The following is a 27,173-nucleotide window of genomic DNA, read 5'->3' as shown; positions in this document are numbered from 1 at the left end:
CCAGGCAGAGACTGTATTTGCCTGGACTGCGGGACACAGCCCTACAGCGGCAGGTTCTGTCCCCACCTTGGGCCTCCAGTCCCTTCCAGGGTCCCTGCTCCCCACCAAGCCATGTGTCTTTCCAAAGCCTCTCCCCTTGAACTTTGGTGTAGTTCAGCCCAACATTGCACAGTTCATTTTCCTCTGGGGATTCATACGTTAGTTCAGAAAGAGAAAAATCAACCACAAAGTGATAAGCTGCTGTGGTCAGTTGTAACAATAACAAGTAATTAGAAAGTTCTTTAAATGCATTCCACCCGTCCCTGACACTTCTTCCTGACCGCTTCCTACACATCTCTGTGGAAGGCATCTCAGAGAGTTAGAAACCTGCCTTTCACCTGAACTAAAAGTCCACAGCAAGCACTGATCACCCTGGCAGGAGGCCAATGGAAAGATGGTGAGGATAAGCGTTCCTTCCTCCCAACACCCTCCCAACACCTCTGAGAACAAGAAACACAACCAAGGAAAGAAGAAAAAACCGTCTTTTTTTTTTTTTGGCTAAAGTATTCCACCGTCACCCTTGATAGGACATAACATTTCAGAGTCCGTAAAGGGCTGCTCCCTTGAATTAATTGCAATGCGTATTAAATAGATTGTTTATTACTGCTTCTGGGTTTCTCTCCATGTTGGCAAAGATTGCTGTACCTGACCTGGACGGTTCAACAACACAGAGTCTGCAAGCACCGCCCAGACCGTTTACTCCACAAGAGTGAGGAGACTTGCCCAGAACTGTGGATTCTGCTCAAATCAGAAGGCCATCATGCCATCCCTAGATGACTCAGCGCCACTGCGATGAACCGGCCAGGACCACACACACCCACTTCATGTGACAGGCAGCTCAGAGTCCAGTGGACGATCCACCAACAGCCCACACAAGCCACTCTGCCCTGGGAGAAATTCCTCCACATGAAGTCAGGCCCATTGAACAGCAGCTTCCTCACTTACAGGACACAGAGCTGCCTGTGTTTCCACAGACCCAGCAGCTGGTCTCTGCATGGCTTCCGCCATCCCCTCCTCGGGGCAGTCGTGAAGCAGGGAGAGGGTGCACTGCCTCCGTCTGTCCCCTCCACATCCCACTGCCCTGAGTAACCGGGGACCGGGCCCATGCATGTCAGTCACCAGTCAGGTCTTAGGATGTTAAGCCTGTTATCTCTTCATGAGGACTCAAGGCCCTTTTCGCAGCCTGCTCTGGGCTCTGGGCAGCAACCGAAAAGATGCTATCATAGACACCCTCCAGGCCCATGAAGCCATCACCTGACTCCTGACGATAAGTGTGGAAGGACTAGATTTTTTGAGAGTGGCAAAGAGAGGCAAGAATGAGAACCAGAAGAGAACATGCAAGAATGGTCCTCACTCCAAAGAACCCCAGTTGCCCCAGGCCCTCTCTGGGTCAGGCAAGCAGAGCCTCAGTCCAAGCAGCTGCTGGGTCCAGACTAGAGATGTTCTGACTCTTTCTCCAGGTCACTCTCTCCTCCCCATCATGCCTCTTCCCTCCTCACTTCTGCCCCTTCTCACTCTGTTTCAAGACCCTCTGATGACTGTTTTCAGTCTTAACCCCTGGGACTTCCCTGGTGGTCCAGGGTTTAAGAATCTGCCTGCCAATACAGGAGACATGGGTCCAATCCCTGGTTCACGAAGATCCCACATGCTGCCAAGTAACTAAGTCCATGCGCTACAACAATCGAGCCTGCCTGCCACCATTCCTGAAGCCTGCATGTCCTAGGGCTTATGTTCTGCAAGAAGAGAAGCCTGTGTACCTCAGCTGCAGAGTAGGCCCTGTTGGCCACAACAACTAGAGAGAACCCGCATGCAGCTACAAAGACCCAGCACATCCAAAAACAAATCTTAACCGCTTTGCAATCTCACGGGACATCGAGCTATGTCTCCTACACCATTTCTTCCTATAATTGTAAACTTCCTGATAAACATGTCTCAGTTCACATCCTCTACCACATAAAAATATTGGGATGAACTGCCTTGGGATTTAATGTATCCCTTGTCCCTTATGCTGAACTTTGTTGAGATGATCGGAGCCCTGGCTGGGTAATTAGACAAGAAGAATCCCACCCCCACCCCCCAGGCTTCTACTAGAAATAATGGGTGAGGGTAATTATAACAGTAATAGCATTTTCATTCACAGAACATTTTACACATTGCAAATCTTTTCCGGGGATATTTTCTTCTCATCTCATCTAGCCTGTGAAGTTGTGATATGATGATCCCCAAGCTCCAGTACCCCAAGTACATGAACTGTGAACTTCCAGATGTTCAAGCTGGATTTAGAAAAGGCAGAGGAACCAGAGATCAAATTGCCAACATCCATCGCATCATCGAAAAAGCAAGAGAGTTCCAGAAAAACATCGACTTCTGTTTTACTAACTATGCCAAAGCCTTTATCTGTGTGGATCACAACAAACTGTGGAAAATTCTTAAAGAGATAGGAATACCACACTACTTGACCTGTCTCCTGAGAAATCTGTATGTAGGTCAAGAAGCAACAGTTAGAACTGGACATGGAACAACAGACTGGTTCCAAATCGGGAAAGGAGTACGTCAAGGCTGTATATTGTCACCCTGCTTATTTAACTCACATGCAGAGTACATCATGAGAAACGCTGGGCTGGAAGAAGCACAAGCTGGAATCAAGATTGCCAGGAGAAATATCAATAACCTCAGATATGCAGATGACACCACCCTTATGGCAGAAAGCAAAGAACTTTAAGAGCCTCTTGATGAAAGTGAAAGAGGAGAGTGAAAAAGTTGGCTTAAAACTCAACATTCAGAAAACAAACATTACGGCATCTGGTCCCATCACTTCATGGCAAATAAATGGGGAGACAGTGGAAACAGTGATAGACTTTATTTTCCTGGGCTCTAAAATCACTGCAGATGGTGACTGCAGCCATGAAATTAAAAGATGCTTGCTTCTTGGAAGAAAAGCTATGACAAACCTAGACAGCATATTAAAAAGCAGAGACATTACTTTGCCAACAAAGGTCCATCTAGTCAAAACTATGGTTTTTCCAGTAGTCGTCTATGGATGTGAGAGTTGGACTATAAAGAAAGCTGAGCACTGAAGGACTGATGCTTTTGAAATCTGGTGTTGAAGAAGATTGTTGAGAGTCCCTTGGACTGCAAGGAGATCCAACCAGTCCATCCTAAAGGAAATCAGTCCTGAATATTCATTGGAAGGAGTGATGCTGATGCTGAAACTCCAATACTTTGGCCACCTGATGCGAAGAACTGACTCACTGGAAAAGTCCCTGATGCTGGGAAAGATTGAAGGTGGGAGAAGAAGGGGAAAACAGAGGATGAAATGGTTGGATGGCATCACTGACTCAATGGACATGAGTTTGAGCAAGCTCTGGAAGTTGGTGATGGACAGGGAGGCCTGGTGTGCTGCAGTCCATGGGGTTGCAAAGAGTCGGACATGACTAAACTGAACTGAAGTACCAGGTGAGGTTAAAACTAAGTAAAACTAGTTTCTCTTTCCAAGGGGCTGCCTTTACTGCTGTGCTCTGCCACTTCAAAAGGAAACGGACCATGAGCTGAGAACAACTGATAACACACACAGCTTCTGACCATCTCCTTCCACTGGCAGAAAGAGGGCAGTCACTGCTCACTCGTGTCACCCTTTGGTATAAAATTTCCAGCATGAAGAGCTGGGAATCCATACAGGCAGCACCAGCAAGGTGTCAGAGGCTATTTAAGTCATTTTAGGGTCACAAACTCTTAGGGGCATCCTGGAAGCTCTTCTTTCCCCTCCAATACATTCTGCTGCTGCTGCTGCTGCTTCTAAGTCGCTTCAGTCGTGTCCGACTCTGTGCGACCCCATAGACCGCAGCCCACCAGGCTCCCCCGTCCCTGGGATTCTCCAGGCAAGACCCCTGGAGTGGGTTGCCATTTCCTTCTCCAATGCATGAAAGTGAAAAGTGAAAGTGAAGTCACTCAGTCGTGTCCGACTCTTCGAGACCCCACGGACTGCAGCCCACCAGGCTCCTCCGCCCATGGGATTTTCCAGGCAGGAGCGCTGGAGTGGGGCGCCATTGCCTCCTCCACCAACACATTCTACAACCTGACAAGCGTAAAGGTTCTACACAGTCAGGGCTTCCCAGGTGGCGCAGTGGTGAAGAAGCTGCCTGTCAATGCAGGAGACAAAGAAGACACGGGCTTGATCCCTGGGTGGGGAAGATCCCATGGGGTCGCAAAGAGTCGGACACGACTGATCACAAACACACACACACAAAAGCAAACAAAACACAGAAAGGGGTACTGATGGAGCAGACTGTGTATTTATGTTTCTAGACTAGCAAGCTGTAAAACATCGGTTTACATTTGTATACAAACATCCATACGTGGCTGAAACCAAACATCTTCCAGTTTTATATCTATTTCTAAACAATTTAAGCATACTGTGTTCTTACAATTACCTTAAGTGGTGAATTTTATCTTAGTCATTGCAATGGTATAAACAACCTAAACCCAGACATTACTTTTTAAAAAATACTGTAACTTGTTTTAAGTTGTGGTTTACAACTTTGTAACACCAAATGTTAACACAGATCTTATCTCATAACAACAATTATAAAATAATCGAAGACTCCAATATTTGTCCCAGGTGCCATGATGAGGGGCTTCCCCGGTGGCTCAGCAGTAAAGACCGCCTGCCAATGTAGGAGCTGCAGGAGACACGGGTCTGATCCCTGGCTCGGGAAGATCCTCTGGAGGAGGGCATGGCAACCCATTCCAGTATTCTTGCCTGTAGAATCCCATGGACAGAGGAGCCTGGCAGGCTACAATCCACGGGATCACAAAGAGTCAGACACAACTGAAGCAACTTAGCACACACGGATGCACCATGATGAGGTTTCTGAAAACACAGGGTAAGTATGACCACACTATGGAAGGCAGTGGAAGTTGAAGTTACATGAATTTTAAAAGAATTTGCCCATTTTAAATGGCCTTTGACTAACCTGGAGCCTGCAACTTAGTATATTTGGATAAGCGATGGTGATCCAAATTTACAAACATGGACTATTCAAGTAGAAATTAGACAAAAGTCTGTATTCTTCCTAGAAGCTTACATATTTAAGCTTTGGTGGCGGGGGGGTGGGGGTGGGGGGTGGGGGGCGGATAAAGAACAAAGCTCTCAGACCAGGAGATAGGTAAACAACACAGCAGTGCTGAAGTCACTGCAGTATCACATATCTCCTTTCTCTGAGTGTGATCTCTAATCTTCAAGGTCTTTCACCTTTTCTTTCTTGTTTTCTTTATAATATGGAAAATTAAATAAACCTTTCAAGTTTTTAATCTTCCTTAGGGTGTAAACTCTGGAAGTTCAGGACTTGTGTATTCTCTTTCATGCCAACTTAGATCTCAGTGTTCTGAAAATCATGGGCTCTTATAGAAAGCTGATATTTAATGAGTCCATTCTACCAACTAAGGGCTGAGTAAAACAGAATCAGCATTTACATTCTGTATTCAGCACAAAGCACTGGGCCAAGAACGAGGGAGACGACGATACTACCTGAACTTATCAGAATGTAGACCTTGCCTAAAGACCTCCAGACTCGAAGATAAATTCCTTTATAAAAGAAATATTAAAGCTTTATTGAAACATTTTAACAAAAATGTACATCCAGTTATACATGCACCACAGTGATTAACAGTTCACCTTTCTCTCAAGTTTTTAAAAGCAAATCCCTCATCACAGGCTTTCCAAGCTTTCGGCCATCTTATCAGAAAAGACTTAGTGTATTGAGAAGCTGTCAGGCTCATGGCAGTGGGTACACATTTTGTAAACTTCTCAATCTTGCTTGAAAGCTCAAAAATTATCACTGGCGACAATAATTACCCCCTTGTTTTCCTGGAAGTGACAGGTGCACGTTATTTATTTTCTAAAAGTGTCTGTCAAATGCCTTCCTGAATAACCATACTTTGTCCATCTTCCTTTCAAGTAAAAATAGCGCTTGGTGAAAATAAAAATAAAAAAAAACTAGCTCAGCTTGCAACTCAAGCATCCAAGTGTTTTCCTGGAAGTAAATATGGCAGCTTGGAGCACGTGCTTTACGCATTCTTCCTATTTTTTTCACACAGAATTTTTAAAATGTACCAAAGAGTTGAAATGCAATAAAAGTAATAATTTTTCTGCCTTACTTCATATCTAGTGATACTGGCCTGTAAAGTGCGGTGCCTGCCAGGATTCCTGCTAAGACACCTGCACTTTCTCCCACCATTGTCTTTGCAGCATTCGTGCAAAGCGAGCACTGGGCATGAGTCACGTGAGTCTTAGCATTGTCGTGAAAATGGTTCTGACCCGCAGACCCCCTGAAAGGTTCTCAGAGCCCCCCCTACTCCCCAACTCCCGGCGTCGAGGACCACACTTTGCGAACCACCCGGCGTCCGAGCACGAGAAATCGCAGTATTCCCTCCCTGTTCAGTTACGCACGCTCGAGGCGTGTACATTACTACAGGTCTGACCGCGGAGCGCCAAGAGCAGAAGTGCCAGGCGTTCAGCTACGCTCGGGTACCCGGGATGCGCACAGCTTCGCGCGGGGGCAGCCTGGCGGTTTCCGTGGCAACGATCGCGGGCCCGCGCGGGGTGGCCATCGACCAGTGACGCCTGCGCGCTCCGCGCTCCGCCGACAGGGCTGCGGCGCCCCGCGGGCGGACGGGAAGATGGCGGCGGCGGGTGGCCCGGCGGGGAAGGGGCGCGACATCAGCCTGGCGGCCCTGCGGCGCCACGACCCCTACATCAGCCGCATCGTGGACGTGGCCAGCCAGGTCGCCCTGTACACCTTCGGTCACCGGGCCAACGAGTGGGTACGTGCGGGAGGACGGGGTCGGGGAGAGGCTGGGGGCGGGGCGAGCGGGGACGACTGTCCCGCGCGGTCCCTCGGTCCGGCGACCCCGACCGCCCGTCCCCGGGCCCCTCCCGTTGCGTTGACCAGACTCACGGAGCGCGGACTGGACTGAGTCCGGAGGAGCGGGTCGGACACCTCCCCCGGCACGTCCTAGCCGGCCGCGAGGAGAGCCCGGACGGGACGCAGCCCCGCGCGTTCCCTTCGCCTCGCCATCTCTCTCCGCAGCCGGTCATTACAGTCCCCTGAACGCCACTCACAAAAGCGAAAACACTAAGAAGTGGGTCCTGACGTGAGAGAGAAGAGAACAGCTTTGCTCTAAGTTCGTAACCGCGGAAATTCACCGAAAGGGGCAGGAATGGAGGGACGCGGGGACACCTGTCCCGCGTGGTCCCGGGGGAGGAAGCGGGCTGTGTCCCCTGTTTTCGGGGAATGTGTCGCCTGTGTTTGTGTAAAGGACTTTGACCGACGTAGTGGACAGTTTCAACGCCATCTTTTCAAATGCAGATATTCTACAAGTAGATGTTTGCCGCAGCGTAGAAAAGTGCCAGAGGCATAGTGTCTTAATTCTGCCGAGGAAATCCCAAAGTAGAGATGAGGGTCGGAAGTGTCGTTCCCTGGAGTGACTTGACACCAGGCAGGGCTAGAGTCTGGGGATTCAGAGAAGTTAACGTGTACACAAAGGGGTCCCCCTTGAGTAAAGGTGGTTTCCTACAGGCTCTGGACAGGGTCAGTGAGTCAGGCACGTGTTACCATAGTTACCGGAGGCTGAGTTACAGGAGTTATGTTTTCTTGCTTCCTGGACTTGTTGCCTTCAGACAGTGCATAATTCATCCCACAAAAGGTCATTCTTTCAGAGTACTCATCTTCAAGGTTGTGGTAGCAGGGCAAAAAGACGGAGACCTGGTTTAGCTGCAGGGCAGTTGCTGGGGCAAAAGAACTGTCACTGTGTCTCCACAGTGGGGGCTTTTGGGCAGAAACCTGATGGAGGTGTGTGGGACATTCTTAAGATAGAGGAGACAGTACTTGGAGGTGGACATAAAGGAGGAGGGTTCTTATGACACTAAATATGGATGAATGATGACTTCAGGCATTCAGCAGGAGGAATATGGAATGAAGAAGGGAAAATGAGCTGCTGTAAGGAAAGTTAGGGCTTCCCGGGTGGCATGGTGGCAGAGAACCCATCTGCCAATGAGGAGACCCGGGTTTGATCTCTGGGTCAGGAAGATCCCCTGGAGAAGGAAATGGCAACCTACTCCAGTGTTCTTGCCCAGAGAATCCCACGGACAGAAGAGCCTGGCACTAGGGAGGGGCCAGCTAGAGAGCCCTTGCATCACAGCTGCTGAGCCCGCTCCCCCTCAAACCCCCTCACCCTCAAGCCTGTGCTCCGCAACTAAAGAAGTGCCCGAGTGCCACAGTGAAGACCCAGTGCTGCCCAAAAGGAAGTACAGCCCATCAAATCAGAGTCTCTGGGTATGAGGCCCAGGCATCTGTTATTCGATGAAAGCTTCTTAGGTGACTCAGATGCTGCATATGTGCTTGAGAAAAGCAGGTTTAGAGGGTAAATGGAGATTGACTTTTCATTATTTTAACAGAATAATCAGATGTAGATTATGTTGTTTCGAAAGTGTCCACTAGTCTGCCAAGCCCCAGTAGTTTGCGGACTAGCATTATTTTACATTCTACTTTATTATCTTAAATTTTGAACTGCTGAATTTTTTTAGCACGTCTTAGATTTTATAATATAGTACTGTACTTTTAAAATTTAAGCTAAAATCCCTCAGAACTGTAAACTTAATACTTTAACATAAAAGTCTTCTTTACTTGCAGGACATAAGGAGGATCTAATAAAATTTTGCTTTCACTGTCTCTCAAACCCCCAAACCTGGGTTTGCATAGAAAGAAAAAAAATCTGATTACCCTGGATAACTGTGGAGGGAACAAGAAAATGCATGAATATGAGCTGTTTCAGCCATAATAAACCAGAAATTGACACCCAAAGGCCTTTTCATCTAAGTGTCATAGACCCTTTGATGAAAAATATGTTTTTAATAAAAAAAATCTAGGTGATGTAAGCTGGTCATCCCTTTTCAGTGGAGAAACTGAAACCACATAAATCAATTCAGAATTGCATGTTTTGAGTCGGAGAATAATTTCAGGAGAAGCATGCCTTGAATTTCCAAAACTAAAACATTAAAGCCCTTTTTTTCCCCTTAAGGAAAAGATAATTTCTGTTACTGCTTCGTTAAGGAAAAAACAAGTCAGAGGCTATTAGCTTTCTCTATACTGATCTGTTCTCAAGGCAAGAATGTTGAAGTGGTTTGCCATTCCCTTCTCCAGTGGACCACATTCTGTCAGACCTCTCTAGTCCAACCAGTCCATCCTAAAGGAGATCAGTCCTGGGTGTTCATTGGAAGGACTGATGCTGAAGCTGAAACTCCAGTACTTTGGCCACCTCATGCCAAGAGTTGACTCATTGGAAAAGAGCCTGATGCTGGGAGGGATTGGGGGCAGGAGGAGAAGGGGACGACAGGATGAGATGGCTGGATGGCATCACTGACTCGATGGACATGAGTTTGGGTAAACTCTGGGAGTTGGTGATGGACAGGGAGGCCTGGCGTGCTGCGATTCATGGGGTCACAAAGAGTTGGACACGACTGAGCGACTGAACTGAACACTGATCTGTATGAACATCCTGCCTAGGATATGGGATGAAATAGTCCAGAGTCAAATACTGAAAGACAGAAAAGTGTTCTGTCTTCATAGCAAGGGGTCACTTTACTTAATCCATTTAAGGATGATAAAATTACTTGAGCGTGGAGAAGCTCATGCTTCCAATTTCTTGTGTGCCTCTTCAGAATTATCATTTTAATATTACACTTTTGTTTCCTAAAGAAAGTGTTTTTCACCAAAAAGACAAGAGTACTTAAATTTTGAATGACACTGCTAAGGGACATAAAAAAGACAAAATATTGAGAGATTTAATAGAATGCTGAGATTAAGCCATGTAAATAGCATAAGTATATTTAAAATTCTGAGTTACATATTCTAACTACTAGTTAGTCAGATAAATGCATACCTAAGTTTTTTTTTTTAAGTAAGCAGAGTATTTTCATGAGCGCCTGGAGAGATGGAAAAGAGCCCTTCCTAGGGAACTGAAATGATCACTTCTCATTTTCACTTTACAAGTTTCCCACTTCCTCTGAGGCAGATTTCTTGCGTCCTAGCTGGGGGATGTTTCCGTCTTACTTTATTTCAATATTCTGCACCAAATAAGTGATTAATTGTCTGAGAACCGCGGCTGCATTGCTGTCTTCTGTGTAGCAGATGAGGCAGAGTGACAGGCAGGTCCTCTGTTCTCCTAGGTGACAGGACATGACGAGAGAAAAGGAGACGAGGAAACGGAGACGGAGGGGGACCAGTGGTTTCTGCGGCTGGCTGTGCCCCCGCCCAGAGACAAGTGGACAGCACGTTTACTACCGTCCCTTCTTTCTTAGGGGGCTGTGGAGCGTGTTTGTTTCCTTTGTCCAACCAGAGGTGTTGTGGCCCCTGTGCTTGGTAAAGAGAGGCGTCAACGGTTTGTTTGTAAATGGCAATAGGAGGGCACTTCCTGCTGTTTAAGCAGCAAAGTCACCACTGGCAAAGTCTGCTTTTCGCCTTTCCGCAAGAACCACCCCCACTTGAAACAGGATCGAATCCCTGTTCTCCAAGATGTGTGTGTTCTCTGACCTCTGTGACTGTTTCCCATTAGTGAAGAGCATATGCTTATGTTGCTGTTTGTTTTATTTCTTAGGAAAAGACAGATGTGGAGGGAACCTTATTTGTTTACACAAGGTAAGAGTCCTTCACTTTTATAAAGAAGCTGACAGCCTTTGAGTCACGTCTTTAGCTCTGTGTGTCACCCTTCCTCGAGTGGAGTTTTATTATAGTTCAGAGAAGTGCAGGCACCGAGTCTGAGTTTGAAGTAACTAGTTGACATACGGAAGGGAATACTGAATAATGTCATCTGTCTAGTGTGGTGAATACTAATTACAGAATATAATGTGAACTCCAGTATAGCTGAACTTAAATCTTTGTGTTCTTTTTAAAACAGAATGAAATATTTATTCTTCAGCTCAAGTGAGTGGTACAAAGTGCTTGAATATAGGGAACTGATGAGGAGCTGGGAGTGCACTGTTGAGAATGTTAGATCATTTAAGCAGTGTCTGGAAGAGAGCGTTATTGGCCACTCCTGCCTCTGACTCTTTAAAGAAGCATGATCCAAGATTAAAGATGTCTCTGAGTCCTCCGTTGTATAGCTAACAAAATAGGTATTAGGAAAGATTTAGTAAATTCATGTTTTGGGGTAATTTTTATCACATATTGTTAATATCTGTATAGTTAACACATACAGAGATATGTAGTGTGAGTACTGTCTTAACAGCTAAACTTCTTGTTCACATAAACATTCACGTAAAATGTCATAGCTGAGTCCCGTCACCATCAGCAGGTTTCAGAGATACAGGACAGAGGCCTGGTGCACACACACACACACACACACACACATACTCTCTCATCTGTGTTTATATGCCCATTCACCTTTGAAGATAAACCATGGTGTGGCTAGACTATCCCCAGGCTCAGGTGACAGGCAGTGCCTGGACAGCTGCAGAGGCTTTGCAGAGCTGCCGAGATACTGGAAGGATCAAATTCTGATTCTATAAAAACACCTAACCCCATTTTAAAAATGATGTCTTTGCTTCCCCCCATGTCTGTCTGTCTGTAATAGTTACGCCCAGTCGTGGTTTTCAGAGCACCCTCTGTTGAGAGCTTTGGAAGTCACTCTTCACACTGCCCCAGAATTTAACTTGAAATGATGGTTGTGATTACATCTGGTATTGCTTATATGCCCAGCACCGTTCTACCACTCAGTAAAATAAATTAGGCAAGGATGGCCTTCCATTAGTTTTAAAATAAATCTCAAAACTGTGGTTAGTAAATCAGATGGTTGGAGGTGAAATAAAACTTGAGATCCAGACCCCGTTTCTCCGGGTTGCGCACAGCATCCCTGTGGGCGTGTCCCCCGGCTCCAGAGTGCACGTGCAGTCCTGCATGTGTGCCTTGTTTTGTTACGGAAGTTGCACAGTTGGTTTGGTGTCTGGCTATCCTCCAAGGGTAGACAGATGCACTTGTTAGTTTCTATGTGATCAGGCTTCTCCTTGCCTGTCAGAGAGTAGCCACTGCAAGTTTATTGAACAAAATTAAAAATAAAAAGTCACTAAATACACAGTTTTATGGACAAAAAATGTTATAATAGCTTGTCTGTTGGCTTTATTTTGAAGAAAAGTAGATATCTGCTCTTTGCTTTAAATAGTATAAACTTTTAATTGTACTGTATATCCTCACTAGTTCATTGACCAGAGTTACATCGTTTCTGTAAGAAATTATGCAACTTTCAATTTCAGACCAACAGTAGCATTTCCTGTGACTGTGATATACAATGTATATCAACGGTCTAGCTTCTTTAAAAGTATGTGTCAGTAATTTTTTTTTAAGTGGTTACCATGTCTGCCTTAAAGGAGCTTGCAGCCTTGGTAGGGAAACGAGCTGTGTGTCTGTGCACCCCCCACCCACCCAGATTCATAGAGCTGGACTTCACCGAACGCATGCGCCCATTGATGCGGCCCACGGTGAAGGGGCAGGAAGGCTGAAGGTGCGATGGCCGCCCCTGTCCTGGAAACGCTTTGCTCTGAACGCCCCCTCTCCGTGTCCCCTCCCCCGGCGACCTCTAGGTCCGCGTCTCCGAAGCACGGCTTCACCATCATGAACAGGCTGAGCATGGAGAACAGGACGGAGCCCATCACCAAAGACCTGGACTTCCTGCTACAGGACCCCTTCCTTCTCTACAGAAACGCCAGATGTGAGTCTGCACATGTGAGGGACTGTGGTGACTGTCGTGGTGTTTGGTGTCCAGGACTGGGGTCGGCACGGGTGGCCTGGGAGGTGCAAGGCTCGGCAGGGGATGGCGTCTTCCTCCAGAGAGTTTAGACGGAGACAGTGTGACTGTGAAGATGTGAGTGTGTAAAGCTCGTCCTCCCACAGCTGGGCCGCTTTGTGTCTGAGCCCGAGCGGGGCCGGGGAGGGGAGTCCTGGGCCGGGAGACCACAGAGGACCTTGACTAGCGATTCAGCTTGTGGGTCCCTGCGGTTGAGCATCCTATGTGATGCTCGAGAGAGGGGGGCCTGTCTTCCAGAAGCACTGTCTTTTGAGTACATAGTAAATGGACATTAAAGTCCAATGAGTTTTGGTTGTTAAGACCTTCCTAACACTTGGTAAAGCTGGAGTCCTGTTCACTAAACGGTCCCTGTCAGGGGGGGAGATGAGGTAGCAGCCGCCCACCCACCATCCTATGTCCATTTTACTCTTGTGTCTCATCTGACCACTTGCTGCACTGTGGGGCAGCCCACAAAACTGGGTGAGAGTGATATGATTCAGGAGCTTCTCCACACAGGAAATGAGAGCAGACTCAGAGCTGCAGAAACACGGGTGCGTGTGCTTTGCTCCGTGATGACTTTGCAGTTCAGAAACGGTTTCTGTTCATCTTCCACCCTGTTCTTTGAGCTCAGGGTCCAAGAATTCGCCTACTGTGTACTACTCAGTGTTACCTTAGTAACAAATGTAACACAAGTCATATTTTGTGCTTTATCCCCATTGACTTGTTCTGAAGTAAATATAGCATCACTTTAATATTATATTTACTTAAAATTATATTCACTTGTAACTGAGTTGTCATAATAAGTGGTCCTCCTATTTAGAGAATGCAGTTAACCTTTTATAAGAAAAAAATTACAAGAAAGCTATTAAACATGACTTTCTAATGGCAGGTCCTGTGAAGTGAGAAGTTTAGCATAATAGAGAAATATTTTGTTTTCTATTACTGCTTCTTTGCCCAACGGTGTAGTTTAATCAATTGTAACTTGTAGTTCAGATTTTTTGTGTACTTACTGTTATGTCAGGTTATATTTTCTTTTTTTGAGATTATTAGATTCTATGTGAGATTGATATGTAATTCAAATCCTAATAAAATTAACCACAAAAATAAATATAAAATGAATGACTATTAGTGGCTTATAATAATTTTTGGTTGCTCTTATTTTGGATAAATACTGAGTCTAGTCGGTATGGATGATACCGACCAATTCTTGCTGCAGTATTACCTATTAGGTATTATCTACTATACCAAAGATAGGAAAATTTGTTTGATGTGGTTGATCTTAGCCCCACAGGGTTTGTCTGCTAGGGTCTGGTAAACATGCTCAGCCCCTCCTGGGCGCCACGCTGCGCTGTCCCATGCAGCCCTGTGGGCAGCTGGTCTGAATCAAGCTGATCTGTGTGTGTCAGAAACACACTGATTTTCACAGACTTTAGTACAAAAAAAAATGTAGAAAAGAAATCTCAGTAGTCTTATATCAGTTTACCTGTTGAAATGGTAATATATTTTTTAGTATATTGAGTTAAATAAAAAGTATTATTAAACTTAATTTCACCTGCTTCTTTTTATTTTTTATTTAAAATTCCCTCTGTGGCTCTCCTTTGTGGTTCACCCATGTTTCTGTTGGATGCACCATTCCAGGTGTTTTCCTTCATTTTCCCAGTTTCCTCGTCCGAGCTCTGAGGGGCAGACTGCTCCCTGCTGCTTTGCAGCTGAGAGAACCGAGTGTCCGAGGGCCGCAGTCCTGCCAGACCCACACGCTCTGACGTCAGGCCCGCTGCTTTCCCTGCACCTGGCTGGGCTGCCCTCGACCCTGTCCCACATGAGCGCAAATCGAAGGCAGCCTTCTCGGTGCGTGTTCAAGTGTCTCTAATGAGCTTCCACAGGAAAGAAATGAAGTCAGTTGGACAGTGGGGAATGAAAGGGAGTGAATCTGTTTACCTTCCCTGAGTTTATTTTGCTTTTTGTCTTTATTATCTGGTGCATCTTGACTGTGCAGCCAGTCATTCGGTTTTAGTTTATTTACAAAAGCCTCTTCAGCCTCTGACGTCCGAGTTTCCCAGAAGGCTTTGCTCCAGGTGCTCTCAGAGGGTCAGTACTTTGCAGATGTTTTTAAATAACTCTGGTACTCTGTGTAATAACTGCCCCGGGTCTGTATATTCTCTGATGATGTAAAGATCCATTCATCAGCCTTTGGAAGATGAACCCAGCTTCCCTCAGGACTGTGTTTCCGACTGTGCCTCTTGAGTTCTGTTGAGTCAGGGATCTCTGTTTAGTCCTAACATTGCACTTGGGCGGCGTGTGTCACCGGCCAGGCTGGGACACGTCGAGAGGCAGCACTGAGAAGGGGTTCTAGTGAGTTTTTCAGACTCTGGGTTTTTAAACACTAGGTTTAAAAACATTAGTGCCTGAGGAGGTAACTGTCCCTTCCTAGAATTGTATGGATTTAGAAGAGCAAAATAAAGAGGTAGAAATCTCAAACTTTCATTTAATCTAAAAAAATGTTAATGAATAAGGAACTTTGGATTTTGGCCAAACACAACTTATATGGTTTTATTACAGTAAAACATTCATGATGTTTAAGCCTGGCTGTCATAAAGTTTGACCTCTGTAAGTTTTCAAGGTACATAGGGTAGCTGCCGTATTAGGACAGAAATTTTATTTTCTCAGCAAACTTACACTGAGCATTTACTGCCTCCCAGGCATGATGTCATGGCTTTCTATGGGTTATTTAATTCTCATCACTTTTCCTTAGAAATCCTCCTATTTCTGTTTTGTAAATGAGGAAATGGAGATTAGAGGGATTACATAATTTACGGAGTCTGTAACTTTTTTGAGATGGAAAGAGCATCTGAACTGAGTAAGCCCAGCCTCTGACGTGCAGGCCCGCGCAGCGGAAGTGCCAGCAGAGGAGCGAGGGGTCTGAGCCAGGTTTACCTTTTAGTTTTAAAGTGTGCACCCCGGAGGTGAGAAAGCGAGTTTCTTTTTTTTTTAGGTTGAGAATCTACTATGTCTCAGTTATTTGAAAAGAGAATATCAAATAAAAATAATGTAACATGAAGCTGAATTTGACCATTTCTTGTGTACCATTACCCTCTAGTAACTGTTTGCCATTTCAAAACTAAATAAGATTCTGGTATAGGGAGATGTATTTTAGAACCGTATTTTCCTGTAAGACTAAATAAGACTATATCATCTTATTTAAGATAAGTTACAGACAGCAATGACAGGAAGATTTCAGAGCTTGGCCAGCATGTTGAATACAGTATTGTCTGTGGTGACAGAATTAGAATGAAATTCTTTTGAGCTGGTTGATTTTATTGCAGACATAAGCTTAGCGCTTACAGCAGATCCGAAAAGGCAGAAGTCAAGATACTTAGAATCAAAGCTGTTTTAGAAAAACTGCAATGCTTCATTGACATTTTAGGATCTGAGAAAAGCTGCCTCAAATAGTGGGAAAGGGTGAAAGTGATAGTTACAGACAGTCCTCATCTTTCAGTTACACTGTGTCCTACAAGTTCCCTTTTAAAGTGATTGGTTGGCAGACTTTTGGCTCAACGTGGTAGATTGAACACATTCCTAGAACAACTGAAATGACAATAAAGGAGTAAAAAGAAGATACAAAGAAGAAGATGGAGGGTGGATTTCACGAACAAGATAGAGGAAGGCTCTCTGTGACTGCTTTGTTGTTCACGACCACTAGCTGTTGCCCTGCAGGAGACAGTACCTCTGGTCTGTTAACATCAGACCCGACAGTGTGATCTGGTTCCTCCCCACTCACCCCTCCAGGCGGCTCTTGTATAATCCTCTCCCCGCTCCAGGCCTCAAGTACGGTTGTGTGAGTCACTTTGGCCAGAGAGATGTGGGTAGAAGTGAGCAGATATGTACGAACCAGCTCCTGACTGACCACATCTCTTCCTTCTGCTGTGAGGACTCAGGCTGTTTAGGCAGAAGCTGCCTTGTCAGCCTGGGTCCTGGAATGATGGTGACGTGGTACAGAGGTGGCCCATGACAGACACGTACTGTGTAAGCCATTGACATTTGAGTGTTGTTTGTTACTGCAGCGTAACCTGGGCTATTGTGACAGATACACAAGCCACACAGGAAAGGGAGGGAATCCACGCACAGGTTGGAGGTAAAGGAATTCTGAGAACAGTGGTAAAGAGTCCATGGTGACCCCCTAGGCAGCTGAACTAAAGAAAAGTCTGTTTTAATTAGAGTAGGAAGATGGGAGGGCTTCAGGAGGGTGTCCAAGAAAAAGTTTACACCTGAGAGTTTGAATCTCTTAGGGTACTTACAGTTCCTTTTTCAGTGATTTTGCTTAATGATGTAGAAACATTGAAAGCTAAGGGCATGGAAAACAACAAAGGAAGCAATTCTTAATTCCTGGGAAAACAAAATTTTGTACAGAAAAGGAAATTGAGTCATAGTACACCATTTGGCTCCACTGATGATGAAGACAAACACCAAATGTGAGATAGTGTTATACTTTACATTGGAAATATGGGGGGGAAAGTGTGTGTGTTTCTAGATCAGAGTGTGCATGTATTGTCAGAAAACTAAATTCTCTTTAGTGGATTTTTTTTAAGAATCAAAAAGTAGTGTAGGGACCTCTCTGGCAGTCCAGGGGTTGAGACTTCACCTTCCAATGCAGAGGATACAGGTTCGATCCCTGGCCAGGCAGCTAAGATCACACATGCTCCACAGCCAAAAAACAAAAGCATGAAACAGAAGCTCTACTGTAACAAATTCAGTAAAAGACTTTTAAAATGTTCCACATCAAGAAAAAAAATCTTTAAAAGAAAAGTATCCATGACATACAGGAAAACAGATTGACACAACAGAGAAACCATTGGATCAGAAAGAAATGGAAAGCAGAAGTCACTGTCATGGGGAAGGTTGCTTTTGGGGAGCAGTAGTCAGGCCCATCATGCCTAGAGAAGAACTCTGCTGTCAGTCATAAAACCTCACAGCGTCTGATATTTAAAATTTTATATATATATATTTTATGAAATTTAAATTAAAAATACAACTGGAGAGGGCTTCTCTGGTGGCTCAGTGCGCCTGCGTATCAGCCAGCAGGGGACATCTCGTGCCCCTGTCTGTAGAGCTAGGTCTCCACGGAAGGGACTTTAGTGTGCAGTGATGGCAAAGTGAACTCAAGGCTCTCACGGCTCGTGGCCGGGTCTTAGCCCTTTTCTCTTTCCAGTCCCACTTCCATCCCAGGCCAGGCTTCCGTTACGTTACCTGGGCTAGCTCATAACTGCTTAGAGTGAGAGATAAGCTTCCAACACCAGCCAAAAGAGAGCAGGTTCACAATGATACTCCTCTCACTGGCTACAGTGAAAGTTGTGGACAGAACAGAATTCCAGAGAGCCTGCGGATTCTGAGAGTAAACAACAGCAGGTTTATCAAAAGGGAAGTCAGAACTTGAAGAACAGCCAGTGTGGTGGCAAGTCTCCTGGTTTATTCGCTCCTGCTTTATCTCCTGAGTGTGACTCAAGAGCGAGCCATGTCCCAGGACTGTGGACAAAACCAACAGAAACCAGGGGGAACCTCTCTGTGGAGGCCTGGAGAATGCACTCCTGTGAGCTCAGAGTGTGAAGAGTCTCCCCTCCTCTCCCAGCCAGGCCCAAAGCTGGCTGCCCTGCAAACCCAAGCTGCCACCTCAGCACTGAAGGATGACAGGCACTTGACATCCCACAGAAAAGCTGCCTGAGAGACTGGAGAAGGGGCCCCTGTGGTCTCAAGCGTGCAGGGAACTCCTAGGAGATGTACATACATATATAGGCTTCCCAGGTTGCACTGGCAGTAAAGAATCTGCCTGCCAGTGCAAGAGACGTTCAGTCCCTGGGTTGGGAAGATCTCCTGGAGGAGAGCCTGGCAATGCACTCCAGTGTTGGTGGACTACAGACCATAGAATCACAGAGTCAGACACAAGTGAAGCAACTTAGCATGTACACACACACACACACACACACACACACACACACACACACACACGTGTCTTCCCTGGTGGCTCAGACAATAAAGAGCCCACCTGCAATGCAGGAGATGCAAATTCAATCCTTGGGTTGGGAAGATCCCCTGAAGAAAGGAACAGCTAGCCACTCCAGTATTCTAGCCTGGAGAATGGACTGTATAGACACTGGGGTCTCAAAGAGTCAGACGTGGCTGAGCGACTTTCACTTTTTCATATATATATGAGCTTTTTTATTGATATTTCTTTGCTTTACCCTGCAAGCTGCCCAGCTATGGAGTCCACTTGACAGTGTGAGAAGTCAGACCTCTTGAAAGAAACCCGGAGTCTGGCCAGAAGACTGGGGAGAAGGGCCCCTGTGAGCTGGAGAGTGCGCTGGATGAAGAGACCCCCTGATTCTGTCCCTGAACTGACACATCCCGATCTCACCTGTGAGCATCATACACGCACACACGCCAGAGCCACAGAACCGCAGCCAAGGCCCGGAGAACTAACCCACCACGTCCGCCACCACCACACACCAGGCCAGCCCCTCAGTGGCATCTGCATAGGGCAGACACACCTCTGAAAATAGAGCTGACGTGGGAACCATCGTCCACAGAAGGCGGGACGGGACTTCCTGTCTGTTGTTATTCCATCACTCAGACGTGTCCGACGGCAATCCCATGGACTGCAGCATGCCAGGCTTCCCTGTCCTTCACCATCTCCCCAAGTTGACTCAGATTCGTGTCCATTGAGTCTGTGATGCTACCTAACCATCCTCCTGTCTAAACCTGAACAAGTCCATCACCGTTTTCAGAAGACTGAAGAGTTTTCAGAAGACCGATGCTCACAGTCTCAACAAAACGTCCGAATGCAACGCAGCATTATCCATCACACAGAGAGCCAGGAAAATCCGACAGCTCTCGTGGGGAAGGTCGGTCAGCAGGTGGCTGCCCCAAGATGACCCACATGCTGGCATGGTAGGCCAGCGGCTGGCTGTAAGGCAATTACTGTGCCCTGTGAGGTGGGACAGGTCCTCAGAGAGTAGTGGAAAGATGGAAATTCTCAGCAGAGGAGCAGTGTAAGAACTCAGAGGGAACATTTGGAACAGAATAATAGGGTGTCCAGTGAATGGCCTTACTAGCAGTACAGAGATGGCAGAGGAAGGACGAGTCAGTGAACATGAAATACATCAGTAGATACTGTCTGACCTGAAGAATATACAAGGAAAAGGTTAAACAACAACAACAAAAAAAAAACAGGGCCTCCAGCACCCGTTGGCCAATGCCCGAAGGCCTGAATTTGTGTCGTTGGAGTCCCATGAAAGGAGAAAGACTGCTGTAGGAAAAGTAGTTGAAGAAAGCATGGCTGAAATTTTTCCAAATTTGGTGAGGCACAAATGTATGGATTCAAGAAATTCAGAAAACCCCAAACAGGGTAAACTCAGAAAAAATCATGCCCATAAACATCATCAAACTGGTGAAAAACAGACTTTAACACACAAAAAGCCTTGAGCCAGAAATGATGCATTACAGAACAGAGTTTTGAACGACAATAATTTCTTCTTTCTCTTCAGAAACCTTGGAGTCTGGAGACAGTGCTGTCACCCTAGAATTGTATCTCTAGTGAAAATGTTCCTCGGGAAGGAAAGTAAAACAAAGATACTCTCAGATAAAGGGAAACCTTCAGTACTTCCCTGTCAGCAGACCTGCTGTGAAATAAAGGCTGAAAGAAGTTCTTCAGACCGAAGGGAAGTGTTGCTGAAGGAAGGTCGGGGCCTCGGGGTAAAGGAGGAGCAACATAAATAGTAAAAAAAGAAGAGTCAGTGGAGTTTTTCTGCCCTCAGATTCTTTAAAATGCAAATGACTATCAAAAGCAAAAGTTACAGCAGTATCAGGAGGGGGATTCATTGTGTATAGATGTAACTCACATGCCAGCTGTAAGGTTAAGGGTGGTGGGAGACAGGAGCTGTGTAGTTGTAAAGCCTTTACATTTTGCTTGAAGTGGTGAAATAACTGTAAACTGAAGTTAGATATGTATAGTGTGATTCCTAGAGCAGCCAGTTAAAAAAAGAAAGAACCAATAGATAGATGAAAACTGAATACTAAAACATTTTAATAATCCATAAGGAGACAAGAAAGGAGGTACCAACAGAGCAAAAGACAGGGGAGACAGACCACGGAAATGCTAATTAAAAGAAAGCCACTTGGGAGAAACATGCACGCACTACTGTGTACAAGAAAAACAACAGGGACCAAAGGTATACCACAGGGAGCTCTACTCAATACTTTGCAATAACCTATATGGGAATTGAATCTGAAAAAAGAATATATATATGGCTAAATCATTTGTATACCTGAAATGAGCACAATATTATAAATCAACTATACTTACATTTTTAAAACAAATAGAGTTTTTTAAAACTTGATGAAAGCCAGAGATGCTATATTAATATCAAAATAGAGATCAGAACAGAGAAAATTACCAGGGGTAGAGAGATACATTGCATAATCTTAAAAGGATTAATTCACCCGAAATACTTAACCATCATTAATATGTGCACCTGTTGATAGAACTTCAAGATACTCAAAAGTTAAAACCTGCAGTTGTGCTTGGAGACTTGAGCTCCGCTTTCTGTGATTGGCAGAACCAATAGCAGCAGCACGTCTGTAGGAGACTTGAATAACACGATCAGCTCACTTGAGGCAGTTGACGTTTATCAGACATTCCACCAACCACAGCAGAAGACACCCTCTTCTGAGGTGCTCATGGGCCAGCACCCAAGGTCAGCTTTATCATGGGGCATAAAGCAAGCCTAAAGATTTTTAAAGAAATAGGAACCATACAGAGTATGCCCTCTGACCACAGCAGAATTGAACTAGAAACCAGTAACAGATAACCTGGAATACCCGCAAAAGTTTTCAAATTAGACAACACACATCTAAATAACTCATGTGTCAGAGAGGGAAGAAAATTAGAAAACAAGCTGAATAAAGATGAAAAGACATGGCAAATGCAAGTGAAATTGGGCTGGTAGGGAAATTTATAGTGTCAGATACTTCTATTAGGAAAGAAGGAAGGTCTCAAACGGGTAATTCAGGTTCCACTTTAAGAAACTAGAAAGAAGAGCAAATTAAGCCCAAAGCAAGCAGAAGGAAGGAAAAACAAGAGCAGAAATCAAGGAAATAAAACACCAAAAAACAGGAGAGAAAATCAGCAAAACCTAGAACTGGTTCTTTGAAAAAAGTAAAACCGATAAACCTAAACTCCTTGCCAGACTGATCCAGCTTACCTCTCCTGTCTGTACAGGTAAACCATGACTGCCTTCTTCTGTTCTAACTAAACGTGTACATTCCCAAAAGACTTCTCCACAAATCCTCGTAGTAATTTTATTTCTAAGAGGATAATAGCAGTGAGGTTTTAGAAAAGGCAGAGGAACCAGAGATCAAATTGCCAACATCCGCTAGATCATCGAAAAAGCAAGAGAGTTCCAGAAAAACATCTATTTCTGCTTTATTGACTATGCCAAAGCCTTTGACTGTGTGGATCACAATAAACTGTGGAAAATTCTGAGAGAGATGGGAACCAGACCACCTGACCTGCCTCTTGAGAAATCTGTATGCAGGTCAGGAAGCAACAGTTAGAACTGGACATGGAACAACAGACTGGTTCCAAATCAGGAAAGGAGTACATCAAGGCTGTATATTGTCACCCTGCTTATTTAACTTATATGCAGAGTACATCATGAGAAACGCTGGACTGGAAGAATCACAAACTGGAATCAAGGTTGCCGGGAGAAATATCAATAAGCTCAGACATGCAGATGACACCACCCTTATGGCAGAAAGTGAAGAGGAGCTAAAAAGCCTCTTGATGATAGTAAAAGAGGAGAGTGAAAAAGTTGGCTTAAAGCTCACCATTCAGAAAACGAAGATCATGGCATCTGGTCCCATCACTTCATGGGAAATAGATGGGGAAACAGTGGAAACAGTGTCAGACTTTATTTGGGGGGGCTCCAAAATCACTGCAGATGGTGACTGCAGCCATGAAATTGAAAGACGCTTACTCCTTGGAAGAAAAGTTATGACCAACCTAGATAGCATATTCAAAAGCAGAGACATTACTTTGCCGACTAAGGTCCGTCTAGTCAAGGCTATGGTTTTTCCAGTGGTCATGTATGGATGTGAGAGTTGGACTGTGAAGAAGGCTGAGCGCTGAAGAATTGATTCTTTTGAACTGTGGTGTTGGGGAAGACTCTTGAGAGTCCCTTGGACTGCAAGGAGATCCAACCAGTCCATTCTGAAGGAGATCAGCCCTGGGATTTCTTTGGAGATCAGCCCTGGGATTTCTTTGGAAGGAATGATGCTAAAGCTGAAACTCCAGTACTTTGGCCACCTCATGCGAAGAGTTGACTCATTGGAAAAGACTCTGATGCTGGGAGGGATTGGGGGCAGGAGGAGAAGGGGACGACAGAGGATGAGATGGCTGGATGGCATCACTGACTCGATGGACGTGAGTCTGAGTGAACTCGGGGAGTTGGTGATGGACAGGGAGGCCTGGCGTGCTGTGATTCATGGGGTCGCAAAGAGTCGGACACGACTGAGCGACTGAGCTGAACTGAATAGCATAGCAGTGAGAAGGTCAAATTTGCACAGATAGGTCAGAATTTGGAAGCAGCCTCTTGTGAGACATTGGTTCTCGGTGCCAGGTCACCATGAATGAACTAGTCGTTGACCACCTGTGCTATGCTGAAAGCATTGGCATGAGTCATAAATTACAGGCCCCTTCTGCAGAGACCTGATCTTATATTTTATTTGTATTCTGTGTTACCAAATAAACACGGCAAATGACCAGATCTGGGTAAGAAGATAGGTATAATGTACTTAAACTGAAGTGAAGTCACTCAGTCGTGTCCAACACTTTGCGACCCCATGGACTGTAGCCCACCAGGCTCCTCCATCCATGGGACTCTCCAGGCAAGAGTACTGGAGTGGGTTGCCATTTCCTTCTCCAGGGGATCTTTCCGACCCAGGGATCAAACCCAGGTCTCCAGCATTGTAGGCAGATGCTTACCACCTGAGCCACCAGGGAAATCTGGTCACTGGAGGTACTTTAAGTACATAAGTACATCCAGTCACAATGTACTTAAAGTACCTCCCAGATACTTGTATCTTAATCCGAGTCATTACACACCTACATATGTCTGATGTTTCTGTCCAGTTTAATGATGTTCTGCTCAGGGTGATTGAGAAGGAGCCACAGAGTGGCCCCACTTTCCCAAAATTCCTCCCTCTTTATGACTTCATGATGGAGATTGACACAAAGATCCCGCCTTGAGCTCAGGTCACAGCGCTTGAACCTGGGCAGGTGGCGAAAGATGCCGGGGGTTTTGGTGCCATCAGCCTCTCCTTGGCCTCAGGCCACTGGGAGGAGCAAAAGTGAAAGTGAAGTCGCTCAGTCATGTCAGACTCTTTGCGACCCCATGGACTATAGCCTATCAGGCCCCTCCGTCCGTGGAATTTTCCAGGCAAGAGTGCTAGAGTGGATTGACATTTCCTTCTCTAGTGGATCTTCCCGACCCAGGAATCAAACCCGGGTCTCCCACATTGCAGGCAGACCCGGGTCTCCCACATTGCAGGCAGATGCTTTACCATCTGAGCTGCCAGGGAGGCAGCGAGGAGCAAAACCTCTCCCAATCCAGCAGATTCTAAGACCTTGAGGCTTTATCATCTGTTGTCTTAACCTTGGAATCAGTTCAGGCAGTTACTACAAAAGCAATTTGAAAGGTTAAAAGTGAGCCCTGTGTAAAGTTATTACTAGGGAAATGAAAGCCCACAGATAATGGCAAGTTTATTTTTCCATTCTGAGATCCTTACTGGTATGTCCGTAGCCTCGGATAGTACTTCCTAACCTTTTGGGGGTCACAGAGCCCTTTGAGAATCTGATGGGCTTCCTGCCTGCCTGCCTCCCACACACCCTCAAATATCAGCTATTTTCCTGCTACAGGCCAGGCCTTGTTCTGGGGGGCTGTGCTTTGTGCCGACCCACCTCCAAAAGCACCTGTCTGCACATGCACACACCATCTCCCATACAAACTTCAGGGATTGAGTATTGAACCACTGAAGTTGTCTAGAGTCCAGAAATCCCTTCAAAGTAATTGTACGGGACCTCCCCGGTAGCACGGTGGACAAGAATCCGCCCGCCAGTGCAGGGGACACAGGTTCGATCCCTGGTCCAGGGAGATCCCACAGGCCACAGAGCAGCTAAGCCCGCACAGCACCACCACTGCTGAGCCTGTGCTGCAGAGCCTGTGAGCTGCAACGCCTGAGCCCGAGCACTGCGAGCGCTGAAGCCCGTGCACCCTGGAGCCACCGCAGTGAGAAGCCCACACACCTCATCTAGAGAGTAGTGCCTGCTTACTGCGACTAGGGAAAGGCCCACCCAGCAACGAAGACTCAGATACCTGACGCTCTTACTAGACAGAATCTCAGTGTTTGCAGGAATGACAATAGAATATTGTCCGTTCAGGACCTGGGCAGGAAGAGGAAGATGCTTAAACTCGTTCAGACCACGTTGGCAGGGAGGGGTGGGTACAGGGAGTTTGACCTTTCATGGCGGTCAGAAGGGGTGCCCTGTGCCATCAGTGGGCTCATTGCTATGCATGAGTGCAGTGGCCGGGGCAGCCTTCAAGGACACTCTACCCGCCCCCCTCCCCCTACTCCCAGCCTGTGCTTCTTAAAAAGAAGCAATTTTAAATTTACACTGTGGTCAACAAATCTTACTCATTGTAGCCTCCTCTGCCATTCTAACTGAAAAACTGACCTCTTTCCTACAAACCATGGCTCGGGAGCTAATGTGTTTTCATACGTGATTAAGGGGCACACGTCTACGGGGAACTGAGTGATGACACTTGTCACTCCAACCTTAAACCCAAGAGTTGCTTTTTTGTTCTCTTGCCGGGGTTCAGCACATGAACAGGTCTAAGCTCTGAAGGAGACTGTTTATCTCAAGAGCTGGCCCACTCTGAAAAGCCTCACGACAGCAGAGCCTCACTGTGGGTTCCCGTGTTTCCGATCTTGCCTTGGGATACCCGACAGCTCCCTGGGTTACATGCTCTGTGCAGGTCCTCAGCGCCCCTCCCACCTGGCCAGCCAGTCCACGTGGCCTTCATTCCTCATGCTCTGGGACCAGGGGACTCACTGCAGACAGGACCTCACCCGGAGTGCAGGGAAAAGCTCTCCTCAGAACTTAACAGTCTGGCATGCGCAGACAAGGAAGACCATGTGGCAGCCCTGTGTAAGTGGTGCAGACACGATGTGAGGGGAGCCAGAGAGGGGTCACTGTGCAGAGACTTACCTGGCGGCCAAAGACCCCGCTCCCAGTGCAGGGCCTCTGGTTAGGGAGCTGGACCCCACGTGCCGCAACTGCAAGAGCCTGCATGCCACAACTAAGAACCCAGTGTGGCCAAAATATACATACATATGTTTAAAATGAGAGGTCACTTCTTACCGAGAAACATCTGTGTAGCAGTGCCGTTTGGATTTACGCGCTGCTCTTGTGGCTCGACAATGACTGTATTTTATCATTTGTTTTTGAAAGTCCAGACTGACACGCTAGAAGTCTGAATCTTGGCAGAAAGAAACTGGATTCCAAAACGTTTTCTGAAATGCTTAACGAGTGAAACGTCTTTTAGTTTCCCTAACACAGTGCTTTGCGCGTGGCAATCGCTCAGGATGGCTGCATCGAGTGTTTGTGTCTATTCTTGTCCAAAAATCACTTAGAAAGTAGTCTCAGATAATCAATTTGAAGCTATTGAGATGTTATTTTTAACCCACAGAAGGAAAAAATTACAATTTTTTCTTGTGGGTTTTGGAGGAAGGAAATTTTAGGCAAGAACTGGTGTTAGAATTATCCTCTATGTCAACCATAGGACTCTAATTTAACAAAGGAACCAAACCATAATTTGACTGCTTATAACTGAAAGGGCTCTGGGTTAAGTGGGGTCTGCTGTTTCCATAATTATAGATTAAGGTCGAAACGAAAGACGTACAGAAACTCCAGCTTATTTTCCCTCAGTCACAGACTGGCATGAGGCCCCATTACTAAACCACTGTTCTGTGAAATCTTAGAAATTTTTCATTGATTATATATTTTTATGGTTAGTGTATTTCAACAAAGCTATTCCTATCGCTGCTGCTGCTGCAGCTAAGTCGCTTCAGTCGTGTCCGACTCTGTGCAACCGCATAGACGGCAGCCCACCAGGCTCCCCTGTCCCTGGGATTCTCCAGGCAAGAACCCTGGAGTGGGTTGCCATTTCCTTCTCCAATGCATGAAAGTGAAA

General features: G+C 46.0%; 1 protein-coding gene across 1 annotated transcript in view; it reads left to right on the top strand.

Moving 5' to 3' along the window:
- The first annotated feature begins 6,707 nt into the window (after window positions 1-6,707).
- DCP1B (decapping mRNA 1B) overlaps window positions 6,708-27,173 on the top strand; it is a 43,404-nt gene continuing 22,938 nt past the window's right edge. Inside the window, exons 1-3 of the mRNA XM_052641428.1 lie at window positions 6,708-6,861; window positions 10,693-10,733; window positions 12,671-12,798. Coding sequence (XP_052497388.1) covers window positions 6,718-6,861; window positions 10,693-10,733; window positions 12,671-12,798 — 313 coding nt within the window. The 5' untranslated portion in view covers window positions 6,708-6,717. The remainder of the gene's footprint in view (window positions 6,862-10,692; window positions 10,734-12,670; window positions 12,799-27,173) is intronic.

This window comes from Budorcas taxicolor, chromosome 5 (genome assembly GCF_023091745.1).
Source record: "Budorcas taxicolor isolate Tak-1 chromosome 5, Takin1.1, whole genome shotgun sequence".
In the NCBI taxonomy this organism is placed as follows: domain Eukaryota; kingdom Metazoa; phylum Chordata; class Mammalia; order Artiodactyla; family Bovidae; genus Budorcas; species Budorcas taxicolor.
The sequence above is the reverse complement of the archived record's forward strand: the minus strand, read 5'-3'. Positions and strand labels throughout refer to the sequence as shown.